Source organism: Spermophilus citellus, assembly GCF_964194105.1.
Source record: "Spermophilus citellus genome assembly, chromosome: 5".
NCBI lineage: Eukaryota > Metazoa > Chordata > Mammalia > Rodentia > Sciuridae > Spermophilus > Spermophilus citellus.
The window spans coordinates 116,746,283-116,761,272 of record NC_138186.1 but is presented as its reverse complement, the minus strand read 5'-3'; the positions used below and the strand labels follow the sequence as shown (position 1 = coordinate 116,761,272).

At 34.3% G+C, this 14,990-nt stretch overlaps 1 protein-coding gene across 24 annotated transcripts in view; it reads right to left on the bottom strand.

Moving 5' to 3' along the window:
• The window catches only part of CEP57L1 (centrosomal protein 57 like 1), a 237,698-nt gene that overhangs the window by 167,815 nt on the left and 54,893 nt on the right, over positions 1-14,990 (bottom strand). For 23 of the 24 annotated variants that reach the window (XM_081294831.1, XM_081294818.1, XM_081294816.1 and 20 more), the window contains 7 exons: positions 13,888-14,004; positions 12,673-12,750; positions 11,725-11,811; positions 8,448-8,525; positions 8,100-8,335; positions 5,961-6,105; positions 1,033-3,262 (listed from right to left, as the gene is read on the bottom strand). In XM_081294831.1, the coding sequence (XP_081150957.1) occupies positions 3,038-3,262; positions 5,961-6,105; positions 8,100-8,335; positions 8,448-8,525; positions 11,725-11,811; positions 12,673-12,750; positions 13,888-14,004 (966 nt within the window). In that variant the 3' untranslated portion in view covers positions 1,033-3,037. Of the gene's footprint in view, positions 1-1,032; positions 3,263-5,960; positions 6,106-8,099; positions 8,336-8,447; positions 8,526-11,724; positions 11,812-12,672; positions 12,751-13,887; positions 14,005-14,990 lie in introns of those variants that run through there. The other variant, XM_081294808.1, reaches the window with a different exon arrangement.

Below are 14,990 nucleotides of genomic sequence, written 5' to 3'. Positions count from 1 at the left end.
TTACATTGTTGAAAACTGAGCACTTCCTTCAACACTCCTTTTTCTAGTTGCAATCTGATAAAAATAGCTGGGTTGCCAATGACCCACCTGTGTACAGTTAATTCCAGATTTTAATTCCCATTTCCAGTATCAGAATATTCACAATACCTGATGCTTCAAACAGTGGAACGTCTGGTGTCACAGTTTTATCAAAGTTGAGACCTGCCTTGGCTAGAAAGTTCAAATTCCATTTTTTTCAATTTCTAATTAAACAGAAAACAAACAACTCTGTTTTTCACTTAAGTGAACAAAATCAATGAAAACATACCACGGTTCTGCTAAGTAGAGCACAGCTGTGGGGTTGCTACAGCAACCCTTGTACACTGACCATAGAATGCCCCAAGCAGGAAAAAAAAAATCTTTTGCTCCACCCTCTAAAAAGTCAGCCACCCTGCAAGCAGAGGGTCTGTGAGCAAAGATAGGCTTTTAGTTTAGTGGCTGTGGAGCAATAAGAAACCATTCTTTCCTGTTTCCTAGGAATAATCGTCATTTCAATAACCAAAACAAACTCCACACCAAGTTACTATGTGTGATTATGTACTGCTGCACCATGGTAGGACTGGATTCTTTACTCCTCCCTTTAGAAATCTGGCACAGGAAACAAGCCAAACTGATTTCCCTCTAGGCATACAGAAACAAAGAAAATAAATAAATGAACTGGAACATTCCCACTTTTGCTTTCAGACTTTAACCCATACAAACTTGTGCTCTACAACTTCTTCTTTTCTTTTTTCTTTTTACCAGATTCAAAAAACACTCATTGATAAGTTTTACTAAAGGCCAACTCTTCTGCTGGTGCTTTTATGAGTTATTTTGTTTACTCCTCACAACAACCCTGTGAAGTAGAATTAGTTTAACTCCTACTTTATAGATGAAAACCTGAAGTTCTAGGAAGTTATTTGACCTCTGCAAATAACTAAAACAGTGCAGTCATAATCTGAACCTGTCTCTTAACTCTGAAGTCATTTTTTTCTACTATATTAATTTTATGAGAAAATTTTCAATTTTTAGTTGAAATATTCAAGTTCTTTATAAAATGACTTTAAAATTTTTATGGTAATGTTTTAGCAATACATTTTCATAAGGAATGGCTTTACTGATAAACTATATTTCAGAGGAAACAAAGGCACAGAAATAAAGGGCCATAGTATGACGGTGTGGATTTCTACTTCCTGAAAGTTTAAATTAAAGAACTCACATCCTGGAGGAGGAAAGGTAAGGCAGAAAAAAGAATGAGGTGATAAAACGGAGTTTAGAAGTTTAGTTGGACACCCTGTGAAACATCTCCAGGGCTGAGAAGCTGCCGGGGGAGGTGGAGTAAAGCAAGTCAGGGGCACATACACTATTTAAACCAAAGGGAGAGAAACCTTCATCTCTGCCATTAATTACTTTCAAGTATAATTTCAAGTTATCAACCTACCTATTTTCAGATACCTCCCCACTTCTAGGTATGAAAAAGTCTTTCTAATATGGCATTTTTTTCCTCATGATTACAAGGAATATTGGTTCTCTTCCTTGGAAGGTTCACAGTTACACACTTTCCCTACACAGACTTTTTTGGGATTTCCTAGGAAAAGAGAAAGATTGTCTTTTAAACATTGCTTTTCTTATCTCCCTGGGATCCTGACCTAAAAATTCTTTCACATTTGTAGTCTGAACAGTCTCCCACCTTTGCTGCGAATTCAGGGAATTTGGTAAGCATACTCCTCCAATTCTGTCCCTCTGGAATCAATATCTCTTAAAAATGGTTACCCTATGCTCTGAGCATAATTCTGTCTTTCAGTACAGCTTTCCTGTCTATCGTCTACTTCTACCACAGCTGATGACTCCAGTGCTCTAGCTGCCCCAGAAGAGTTGAGAAGCCAAGAGTTCAGAATTGTACTAGTTTCTATAGGTTTCTGGAAAGATAGGTAAACAAGTGTAAGTTTATTATAACGCACACATATACAAGAAAATCTACTGTGACATCACTGATTTTAAAATATAAAAATAAAAACATATTTCTTTTTTTTTTCAGAATGAGGTAATTAAATGACTAACTTCCTCTTCTTTTTAATAAAAATATACCACTTTTCAGGGGTTCTAGAAATTCATATTCTTAATTAACATTGGTGACTATTATATACAATGAAAAGAAAAATTATAACAAAACTTATAAAAAATAAGACAAAATTGATCACTGGTATTGAAAAAAAAAACAGATTTGTAAAAAAAGAGGAATAGCATTAGCTGAGTTTCCATCTTCTACAAATTAAGAAACTATGAGGGGCTGGGGATGTGACTCAAGTGGTAGCACACTTGCCTGGCATGTGTGCGGCCCAGGTTCGATCCTCAGCACCACATACAAACAAAGATGTTGTGTCCGCCGAAAACTAAAAAAAATAAAATAAAAAAACATTAAAAAATTCTCTCTCTCTCTCTCTCTTTAAAAAACAAAACAAAATGAAAAAACACTATGAGTTCTTATTTATAATCATCACATAAAACTTGGGTTAAAGTCTTCTTCACAAAACTGTAACTATTAAGCTTTTCCCTTTCCAAGAAAAAAAAAATTTTACAGCTGTAAAACATTTTAGGGAGGCAACATCAAGGAACTTACGAGACCTTCACCGAATCCTCTGCATTTAACATTGGTTTATAAGGTCATAAGAGCAGTAAGTGAAGAAGTAGAACATACTTATATCTCAGATTTAACTCAGTTTTGAATATCTGGTACACATTTTTAGATTCAGCTAAAGATATCTGCAAACTGAACAATATTCTTAAGGCATGATTAGGTTAGGGACTTTGGAAAATAAGAAAGAAAAGGGCAATCATTTATTATTTGGGATTCTTACTAGGTCATTAGGCATTAATTTTAAAGTATACAACAACTTTGTGTTTTATAGAGACCAGAAACATAATTCAAAATTTCACAGTTATTTTAAATTAAAAACACTTTAGACAATTCAAGATCTTACTGACAAAGTTCATTTTAGGTGACAGTTTTGCTACTGTGTTACTGTTCCCACATGATATCATCTCTTCTTAATTTCATTTGAAGATTATGAACTTGTACTGGATGAAAATTGTTGTTTTTCTGAAAAGGATTAGTTTCATTCAAACATTTTCTGGGGCTATTTTTAATATTCTTTGATCCTTTAAGGTTGCTATCTTCTCGTTGAATAACTGAAGTGTTGCTCAACATCTTTGAGTTTTGAACTTTTTGTTGCAGTTTATAAACCTGGAGAGAAAAAATATCTAGCATTTTAGTCAAAAATATATTTGACTAAATATATTTTTAGTCAAAAGATGGATCACAAAATAGATGGATTGGATTGATGGTATAAAGATTACATTAAAAAATTCAAATCAGTAAATTTTATATTTTGAACAGTTATTATATGCCTAACACTAAATGAATAAAACAGTCCTTGCTTTCAAGGAGTGTAATATTATAATGAATGAAAGAAAAACATATGCATGATAACCATGGAATACCTCAAGCCAAGATTACTTTGAGTAAAATAAAAAGTCTATATTTGAGAAGGTCAAAGTAAGACAAGATAAATGTAGGATGCAGCAGTTGAGGGAAAGGTTGTAGGGAAGATGTAAAACTGGCAAAAACTAGAACAGAGTACAGAAAGTACAGAGGGAAGTACTTTTCAGGTGATAATTAACAGCAAAGCAAAGAATTGGTGCGATAAACTGAGTTTATAGAGTAGTGTATACACACACACACACACACACACACACACACAATTTATTTCTGAATTTAAAATACTGATATATGCCAGAGGAAAAAAGGTCAAGGGAATAACATTATGCCCTTAATGACTATCTATTAATAATGGAGTACATAGAGCCAGGCATAGTGGCACACACAAACATAATCCCAGTTACCCAGGACACTGAGGCAGGAAGATTGTAAATTCGAGACCAAATTAGGTAACTTAGTGAGACCCTGTTTCAAAATAAAAATAAAATGAAAAGGACTGGGGATGTAGCTCCATGGTTAGAGCATACCTGGGTTCAATCCCCAGTACCACAAAACAAAAACAAAAATAGAAAAAAAAAAAAACAAAACAAAGAAAACACAAAAACACCAACCCAGGATAGACAGAATTAAACAATACCTATCAAACAACCATAACACATTTCTTCCAAATCCAAACGGTTACTTAGCCATTTCACTTATGCATAGGTATAATCTATAGAGCTAATTCAGGCATTGGCAAATACCTTGTTGTCTACTTGCCAAGAAGGTATTTTTTACTACAGATTAAATTTACCAAGATAAATATGCTTGAAAATATTTACTGCTATAGCTATTATGTAATATAACTCACAAAATAAATATGGTACAGGCTGGGGACATAGCTCAGTGGCAGACTGCTTGCCCAGCAAGTGCAAGGCCTGGGGTTCATCCCCAGCACTAGGGAAAAAAAAATTATAGACTGCCTAAGTTCTAAATTGTTATTATTCTCTGGGGCTGGGATTGTGGCTCAGTGGTAGAGTGCTCGCCTAGCATGCATGAAGCGCTGGGTGCAATCCTCAGCACCACATAATGTAAAATAAAGATATTGTGTCTACCTAAAAACTAAAAAATAAATAAAATAAATAAAAAATAAATTGTTGTTATTATTCTCATCCTTTCAAGTTTCTCCTATGCAATTCCAAGAAAGTATACAAGCAATATACCTTTCATCCCAAAACAAGCATATAAACATTTTTATTTACTATATGCCTAAAAAGTCAGTAAAATAAAAGTATCCACCTCCAAGGTTTCATTTCTTTCTCTCTTGGTCATAAGCAGAATAAAAGCATAATATTCTGAATCTTTTATTACTGTCCTCTAAAAGTGAGGGGGGTATTTGTGAGGTTAACACATCATCAATTTATATGAATAATGATTATACTTATAAGGAGATAGCTATGTGATGAACATGAAGTTTCCTGGAAAGACTTCCTCTGCCTTCTGTGTGTGTATGTGTGTGTTGTTGTTGTTGTTGTTGCTGGGGATCAAACCAAGGGCCTTGTGCATGTGAGGCAAGCACTCTACCAACTGAGCTATATCCCCAGCCCTTCCCTCTGCCTTCTGCTCCAGCAGAATAATGGTATCAAAAGTTCATAGAGTCATTGTTTTGGGATAAAACATTTTATCTGTAATTCTTCTGTTAAGATATTAAAACAGTTACGCCATTCTTATTAAGACTTCACACACAAGTACAGAGTTAACCTCAATACCCTTGCCATTCTAACTATAGCTAGCTAAGCACAGGTTCTCAGGGAATAGAATACAGAACAGCTTGTTAAGAGAAAGGGAAAACTGGGATTTTAGGATTGGGGTACTGCTTGAGGAGCTAGGCTTACATATGGTACTGTCTTAAAGATCTGTAGACAGAGGGTCATCATTAAGGAATTAGAAGAGAGAGACCAGGGAAAAGAATGCTAAAAGGGTAACAGAAAGGCTGCTAAGGCAATAGCCTAGCTCACAATTTTTTTTTTTTTTTGGTGGTATTGGGAGACTGAATTCGAGGTGCTATACCACTGAGTTACAGTTTATCTCCATACCCTTTTACTTTTTGAGACAGGATCTTGCTAAACTGCCGAAGCTGGTATCAAACTTGCGATCCTCCTGCTCAACCTCCCCTGTCCTAAGATTACAGGTATGTATAATCACGCCCAGCTTAGCCCATAAATTTCCAAAAGCTTAAGCATATAACTAAACTTTCTTGCTCCTTTTTTAAAATTATTTTTTGGGAGTTATGTTGGAGGCCCATGTGATTTTAACAGGGCAGATGGCTCTATATGATAAAAGGACTAAGACTCAAGTCTTTTCACAAGCACACATACAGACATCAAGTTTGGAAGATCATACAGAGATGAAACACTGATTCTAGATATATTTTTATCAAAAATGTTTACTAAAGTCTTCTTACATTGTCTTGATGCTTCCTCAGTTTGGAAATTTGTTCTCCTTTAATTTCCATTTTCTTTACTAAACGCTCTAGTTCACATTCTATGTCATCACAGACTGAATGGCTTTCAGTTTCTTTCATTTGTTTCAGTAGTTCTTCATGCTCCCTATAAAAGAAAAGCAAATGTTAGGCACCATTGAGGTTTATTTACAGTATATGTCTTGGCCACAATTAGTTTTTTGCTCAAATTTTAGTCAGAGTTAAATATTAATCTTCAAAAACAATCTCTATCCTGCTGGGCACTTGTAATCCTATTTGTATTCCCAGTTACTCAGGAAGCTGAGGCAGGAGGATTGCAAGTTCAAGGCCAGCCTCAGCAATTTAGTAAGATTCTATCCCAAAATAAAAAGTAAAAAGGCAAAGGATGTAGCACAGTGGTAAAGTGTCACTGGGTTCAATCTGCAGTACTGCAAACAACAACAATAAATACTATAATCTCTATCTTTAGGACCGTCTAATTAAATCTATGTTAAACAAAATCAGGTTCTTGTGATTTGAGATCAGACACATTCAGAAATATCTTAGACTTAGGTTGCTAAACAACCTTATTAAAAAATCTGAATTCTTGATGTTCATAGCCAAATGTAGTATAACGTTCTGATGTCCCAGGGTAGAGTTATTAAAAGAGCTCTCTTCGGTTTTAGCTATGGAGTTTGAAATATTGTCAACAGAACTAGGTATAGTTCTGTTCTTCTATATATAGTTCTTCTATATATAGAAGTCTCAGTTCAAAATACATAATTCTGCAACTTCTATTGAACATATTTAAGCATGGGGCATAATATATCCCATACACAATTTTCTCTCACTAAGAATGCTTCAAGTTTGTAATATAAACAAGCCAGTCTAAAACAAGGAATTATTTTCTACTTGTCTAATGAAATCATTCATTTAAATAAAAGATTCCAAAAAACAAAAGGAGAATCTTTCAAAAATAAAAGGCTTTTGTGGCCAGGCATGGTGGTGCATGCCTATAATCCAAGTGGCTTGGGAGGCTGAGGCAGGAGGATTGCAGATTCAAAGCCAGGTTTAGCAACTTAGCGAGACCCTGTCTCAAAACAAAAACAAAAACAAAAACAAAAACAAAACCAACCAAAAACCCTTTTGTGAGTTAAAATTTAACATCACCAGAACCTATATGTCAGAATGATACAGGATAACAGTAATATGTGTCTGTAAGTATGGGTCTTGAGAATACAGAGACCCCTTAGATTATAATAGTAATTACACATAACTAAAAATATAAATAGTATAATAAATAAAATTTAAAAAACCAGTGACAATAAATCTGTAAATCAAATAAAAAAGTATGTCCAAATGCCTTTAGGAACTCCTAAATGGCACTGTTCTTAAGCGCAAGAAGAAAAGTCAGGTGCCATGGCACATACCTAGAGTCTTGGCAGCTTGGGAGGCTAAGGCAGGAGGATCCCAAGTTCAGTCTCAGCAACTTAGCAAGGCCCTAAACAATTTATTGAGATTTTGTCTCAAAATAAAAAATAAAAAAAAGGTCTGGGGATGTGATCAGTGGGAAGCATGCCTGAGTTCAATCCTTGGCCCCCCCAAAAAAGAAAGAAGGCGCAAGAAGAAAAAATATGATATCTAAATATCTTGCTGCTGTAGATATTGTTGTAGATCTTGATGGCATATACCTATAATCCCAGTTATTTGGGAGGCTGAGGTATGAGGATCAAAATTTAAGGCTAGCCTAAGCAACTTGGTGAAATCCCATCTTAAAAAATTTGAAAGAATTTTTAAAGGGTATGTATTTCAGTGGTAGAGTGCTTGTCAAGCATGTGTGAGGCCCTTGGATCAATCCCCAGTATTCCTAGCTAATTAAAATAAACAAATCTTACTACTTCTCCTGATAAGCAATAAAAATACTTCAAAGGCATGGTAGTACATGCTTATAATCCCAGTGGCTTGGGAGGCTGAGGCAGGAGGATCTTGAGTTCAAAGCCAGCCTCAGCAACTTGGCGAAGCCCTAAGCAATTCAATGAGATCCTCTAAATAAAATACAAAAAGGGCTGGAGATGAGGCTCAGTGGTTGAGCACACTGGGTTCTATCCCTGGTACCAAAACAAAAACAATAAAAATACTTACATACTCATTTGGTCCAGCTCATCTTGCATTGCCATCAAAAGTTCAGACAAATTGTCACAAATGGAAATGGACTTTTCCGAGTCCTGAGGTACAGCTTTGTACCCTGAGGTTTTTCTGGTAGGTCTGTAAAGACATCTAGGCTCAGTCACCTCAGGTTTCTGAAGGCTACACTGGCTACAATGATGCATCATCTTTAAAAGGCTGTACATGCTCCCATTCGCAGAACTGGCTGCAGACTTAAGGGGAAAAGAAATAGCAGAGAACAATTTTAAATGACTGATGTTATTTAATAGCACTCACAAATAAGGTAAAATTTTTTTTAAATCATCTTAATTTTTATCCTCTTACCTTTTCAGCCTCAAAAGGCAGTTCTTTAAGCTTTGAATAAATTTGCTGAGTTGGTCCTCTTTTTAAACTTTTAGTTTTCTAAAGATTGACAAGAAAAAAGTGAGCAAAAAATATTATTATAAAATACATTTATGATATGAAGAACTCAGAACTCAATAGTAAGTAAAAAACATAATTTAAAAATAGAAGACATAATAGACATTTCACTGGAGCAGACAGATAGCAATTGAACATATGAGTAGATAATCAACATCATTAACCATTAGGGAAATGTAAATTAAAATTACAATGAAATATTAAATGACCAAAATAAAAAATAGTAATGACACCAAGTGTTGACAAGGACACAGGGAAATTGGATTACTAACATATTGTTGGTAGGAATACAAAATGGAACAGCCACTTTAGAAGACAGTTTGGCAGATTCTTATGAAGTGAATCATGTACTTATCATGTGACCCAACCATTCACTGCACTCTTGGATATTATGGCAGTGAAATAAAAATTTATATTTTACTCAAAAAACTACCTGTACATAAGTGTTCACAGCAGATTTATCTAAAATAGCCTCAAACTAGAAACAATCCAAATATTCTTAAACACGTGAATGGTTAAACTGGAAATTCATAACATAGAATACTATGCAGAAATAAAACTATGTCTTGATAAATTATGCAACATTTTGGATGGATCTCAAGGATAAAAAGCCAATCCCCAAAGGTTAAATATTATAATGATTCTATTTATGTAATATTTTTAAAATAACAAATCCAAAGATGAAGAACAAATTAGAGATTGTCAGGGGTCAGGGAAGGGGATGTGTAGGTATAAAGGAACAATATAACATTATTAAGTCATGCATGTAAGTAATTTTATCCTCACAATTATTTCCATTTACACACTAGAAAAAGTTATTAAAGACTGAGTGGTAACATAACTTCTCCAACGGTACACAGTAGCCATATAGTGGTGGGATATTTCTGCATCTTGATTGTTATGATGGTAACATGAATCTACATATTTGTTAAAACTACAAAAACTCTTATACAATTAGATTAGTTACCATTAGATTTATATCTCTAATTATGTCCCTATTTTTCTTAGGAACCTTCAATAGTTCCTGTTAATAGCATAAAAGTACAAGTTCTTAACACAGAACCCAAAGGTACAGCCATAATCTCTCCCCAAGCTATAATTTCAACTTTAATTTTATTATATATGACCCCGTTTCACACTACTATAGAACTATGGGTCCCTGGAAAAAGCAACAACAATTTCCTCAGACTATAATACATTTCTCTTCATCTCATTATACTTTAATATTTATAATTCTCCAATGCTGCCTTAAATGCTGATTCTCATTTCACCCTTCACATAGTGCTTTGTCAACACAGCACCACAAGACTGTTTATGCCTCCATTAGCTTTTTATCTCACCCTTTTATATTTGTATATTTACCTGTTTCTCATAAATTCTTCCCTTTATCACACAGAGACCAATCTATATATATATATATATCAAAATGTATAAGTTGTGATAGAAGGGAGACCACTAGAGAGGAGGCCATGCAAAGGATGGAGGAGAGGGGGAAAAAGAGGTACTGGGGAATAAAATTGACCAAATTATATTATCTGCATGTATGAACATGCAACAACAATAATACCCCACTGTTATGTACAATTATAATGTACAAATAAATAAATAAACAAAATTTAAAAATCAAACAAGTGTGAGTTGAATATCAAATTCAGGATATGGAGAAACAGTGTCAGAGACAAGCAGGTCTTTCCTAGAAGGCCTCTTAAAACCTGATCAGCAACATTAGTGCTCCTTCCATTATTAAAGGGAGACATGATTATTTGCAGATTCAGTGAACCTAGGATTTGAACTAAGTACTTTTATAAAGTGATTTTGCTCTTAATTACTCTCTTCTCTTTCAGGAGCCCATCTTTCTCTATTTTTTTTTTTTTTTTTTACCTTCTCCCTGTACCTTTCACAGTAAATAGGTAAATTTTAAAATATATTCCAATCCGCTAATTTATCATATAAATGCTGCTATAGGATATAAATATAAGAATAAGCCAACATTTGTTTAATTTGCAAATTACTTATAGCATTTATTTGGTCTGCATTATCAAATCTCAACATACAGAGGGCTGGTGTGTAGCTAAGTGGTTAAACACTTGCCTAGCACGTGAAAGGCCCTGTGTTAAATTCCCTTCACTTCCCCCCTCCAAAAAATCAAAACAAACAAAAACTCAACAAGACATACAACAAATGTTGAAGGAAAGAAAAAAGCAGTGTATGTGTGTGTGTATTTATGTGTTTGTGTGTGTACTGGGGAAAAAAATTTTCATTCTTGATAGTGGCAAAAAAATGCTCTCCCCTTGAAGTATATATATTTTTATGTGTGTGTGTGTGTGTGTGTGTGCGTGTGTGTGTGTGTGTGTAGTATTGATCTAAACAAAATATTGGTCCATCTATAAAGTACTAACTTCCCAATTCTTATTTTTAGGCAAATTCAAAGAAAAAAGAGAATAAATAATGATAAATTCCCTATATAATTAACTTAACAAACACCTATAAATTAAGTCTGTAAAAAAAAATCCTTATTTTTTATTTTGCATGTACCATATAAAACTGCATTCAGATTTATTGTGCTGTCATCATCTATTACATTGTTTAATGCCCTTTTTAAAAAGTATTACAAAATACACTTCTCTAAGAGCTCAAAATTAGAAAAATGTCTTTCTAGAAAAACTGGACTGATTCCTATTATTTCACAAAGATACCTACATTGCCAGTTACATGTACTTTTTTGCACTGAGTTTTGTATACAACTGATGTTACCTATTTATTTATTTTGAGAGACTGAGAACCAAACTCAGGCTTTTGTGTATAAGGCAAGCAATCTATCATTAAGCTACAACCCCAGTTATTTATTAATTTATCTTCTAAGACAGGGTTTTGCTAAGTTGATGAGGATGACCTCAAACTTGTGATCCTCTTGCCTCAACCTCCCGAGTAGCTGGGAATACAAGTGTATGCCACCATGCACAGTTAGTTACTCTCTTTAACCTAGTTTTTGTGGAATTTTCCTCTGCTTACACTCAAAACCACCATCACTTGACTCATTTCATGGTATTATTGCATGTCTTTTAATGTAAATCTCTTCAAATTCTTTCCGTAAATAGATAGGAATAAAGATTAAAAGGGTGAATAAGTGAGCATTAGCAAATAAGAAAGTGCTGTTTGGGGAAAAGTTTTATATGCATACCTTAGAAGATTTCTTTTTTTCCTTTGAGAGTTTTGATTTTGAAACTGAAGACATTAAAATTTTACTGATTTCAAGTCCAGTTTGAAGCTATAATATTAAAGAAACAATTCATAAAATTGATTGCAACAAGATTCTTTAAATATAATGAAAGATCAGATCTTGGTTTATAAATATTTTAAAAATCTTTTTTGGTAACTGGTGCTATAGAACACATCTGTAGTCTCAGCTACTCAGGAGGCTCAAGGGTAAAAACTGCTTGAGCCAAGGAGTTCAGGGTCAGGTTGGGCAACATACTGTGACTCCCATCTCAAAAGAAAAAAAAAATGCTTTTTGAGGAAGAAAAGACAAGATACTATTTGTGTGTGAGAAAGTCATTAAATCTACTGGTAATTATAATCATTTTCTGTTTATAAGAGAATAAATTATAACAGACGGGCTGGGGATGTGGCTCAAGCAGTAGCGCGCTTGCCTGGCATGCGTGCGGCCCGGGTTCGATCCTCAGCACCACATACCAACAAAGATGTTGTGTCCGCCGAGAACTAAAAAATAAATATTAAAAAAATTCTCTCTCTCTCTCTCTCTCTCTCTCTCTCTCTCTCTCTCTCCCCCCTCACTCTCTCTTTAAAAAAAAAAGAAAAAAAATTATAACAGACATTAAATTATTATATTATAACATATATGTATCTAAAACTGAAACTAATCTATCCTAGGAGTTATTTCAACTGAGAATTATATATTTGTTAGAATTTCAAGACTAAAAAATCTCTTGGCAATTAATTAAAGCATATGAATATACCAGTTGAAAATTTCATTTTTATAGCAAAAAGACAAAACTAACATCCTAAGAAGCAGAAATTAAGAGTCTAGAATATAGGCTTCAGTTAATGAAAATAATATATAATAAAACATATACTGTTTACTGTGATAGCTTTAAATAATGTTATTTACCTCTGAAGCCTTGTCTTGAAATAGCTTACGTTGATGCTCTTCTTCTGTAAGTTTTTCTTCTAGATGTTTAATCTTGTCCTGCAAAAGAATAAAAAATGGGATTATTTTATAAACAAAAGCCAAATACCCTTTGTTCCTTTTCTAGCCAGAGTACTAGGGGGTCTTGATTTTTAAAAGTTGACAAGTTAAAGCAAAAAATGAGAAAAAGTAATAGCAAAAGATGGTAAGATTTTTTTGAGGGGAGGGTGTGCTTTCTTCCTATGCTTCCTTATCTGCTATTAACCACAAGGAAAATAAACAGAAAGGAAAGAATGTATACACACATAAACTTTAGTAACTTCCATTGACCATAACTACAAAACTACTGAGGGTATTAAAGATCTAGAAGGTCAAACAGTTTTGGGTCTCAATATTTCATTCAAAATAGAAAAACATCAATAAATGTCTACCATGCTGCATAAGAAAAGAATGCAGTGTTAGGGGAAGAATAAGGGTAGGAAGATATATAAGAAATATAAGGTGTGGTTCTTGTTACTTAAGAGTATGTGCACTATTATAGTTAGGGAAACAAGAAACAATATAATAACAAAGCAATGGATATTATTTGATATGAACCATGTAAACATATAACCATATACATGTAAATATTACACATTCTATCTGTGATGTGGTTCAGAATAGGAAGACAGTACTATTTCCAAGGGAACACATTCCTGAGTGTTGGATAAATCAAGGAAGACATCAAAGAGGAAGAAAAGCTTTGAGAAAATCCCATGAAATACAAGAGATCTGTGAGAAAATCTCATGAAATACAAGAGATCTGGGGGGGGGGGGAGAAGAGGAGGAGGAGGAGTGAGGGGAGGAGGAGGAGGAGGAATAAGAAAGGATTTAGAATAGGCTTCACTTGACCACAAGTGGTAAAAGACAATCTTCTCAGTATCCTTTAAGTAAATTATCTGACAAATGAAAATGTTCTGTCATTTTAGAAAAAGTCAAAATTACAATTTTACATCAAAATGCAAACTCATTTAGTTGTGACAGAGCACATTAACTTTTATTGCTACAGGCAGGAATTAATGTCTGGATTACTTAAAGTTATAAATGAAGTTTTAAAATGTTAAGATTTACTGTACATTCATATACAATGCCAGTTTTGCTTAACACTCAGGATTTATTCCTGGCATCATCACTTCAAAGACAGAAGCAGAAGCTTACTTCAGCAGTTTTCTGAGTTGTTGTCAATCTAAAACACTCTTTTTCTAAGACATCAAGCTTTTCAAGTTTTGCATGCAGCTTCAACTGATCTTGTTCTTTTTCCCTTTGAAGCTGGGCCTGGAAAGAATTAAAACAAAACAAACCAAACAACCAATGCTGAATTTGGCAAGTGATGCCAATGGATCAAGAATAATATGATTTCTGAGAATTCAAATACAATATAAATTTACTGTATAAAACACGTACATGCATGTATATACTTTAGGTGCTTACTAGCAAAAACAAGAAAACCAAATACAATGGGCAAAGGAAAGAGTTGTGATACTATATTAGTATCAATGGAATAAGTTATTCTATGCAACCTTATATAACAATTCTACAAATAAAAATGATTGGCAAAACCTGTGTTAAAGAAATAAAGTGTTGCTGGGCGCAGTGGTGCACACCTGTGATCCTAGTGGCTCAGGGGGCTGAGGCTGGAGGATCACAAATTCTGGGCCAGATTCAGCAACTTAGTGAGGCCTTAAGCAACTTAGCCAGACTCTGTCTTGAAATAGTATAAAATGGGCTGGGGATGTGGCTTGGTGGTTAAGCACCTGGTTTAATTCCTAGTACAGGGGGAAGAAAAAAGGAAGGGATGAGAGTATAACTCAGTGGTAAAGCACTTGCCTAGCATCAGAAAGGCCCTGGGTTTGATCCCTAGGGGGCGGGGGGAGAACAAATATTAGTTGCTTTGTTGGGGGTTAAAGCGAGAGCTTCAAATAGCTTTGAAGAGAGGTGAGAGAATTTCTAGGATAATGGATATATTCTCTTAGGTATTTGATAGGGGTATGGATTACACAGGTCTATGCATTTACATATAGTGTACAGATCTGTGCATTTTATTCCATGTAAATTATACCTAAAGAAAACATTAATATTGTTAAAAGTCATTAATTATAATATTTACCTAGGAAAATACTGTGTTTAGATCTTGAGTATGCCCCCAGTGGGCCACGTGTTAGAGTCTTGGTCTGTAGCTTGGCATTATTGGGAGATAGGGAAACTTTAGAAGTGGGCTTATGGGAGGTCTTTGGGGGGCATGATTTGAAGGGGACAGTGGA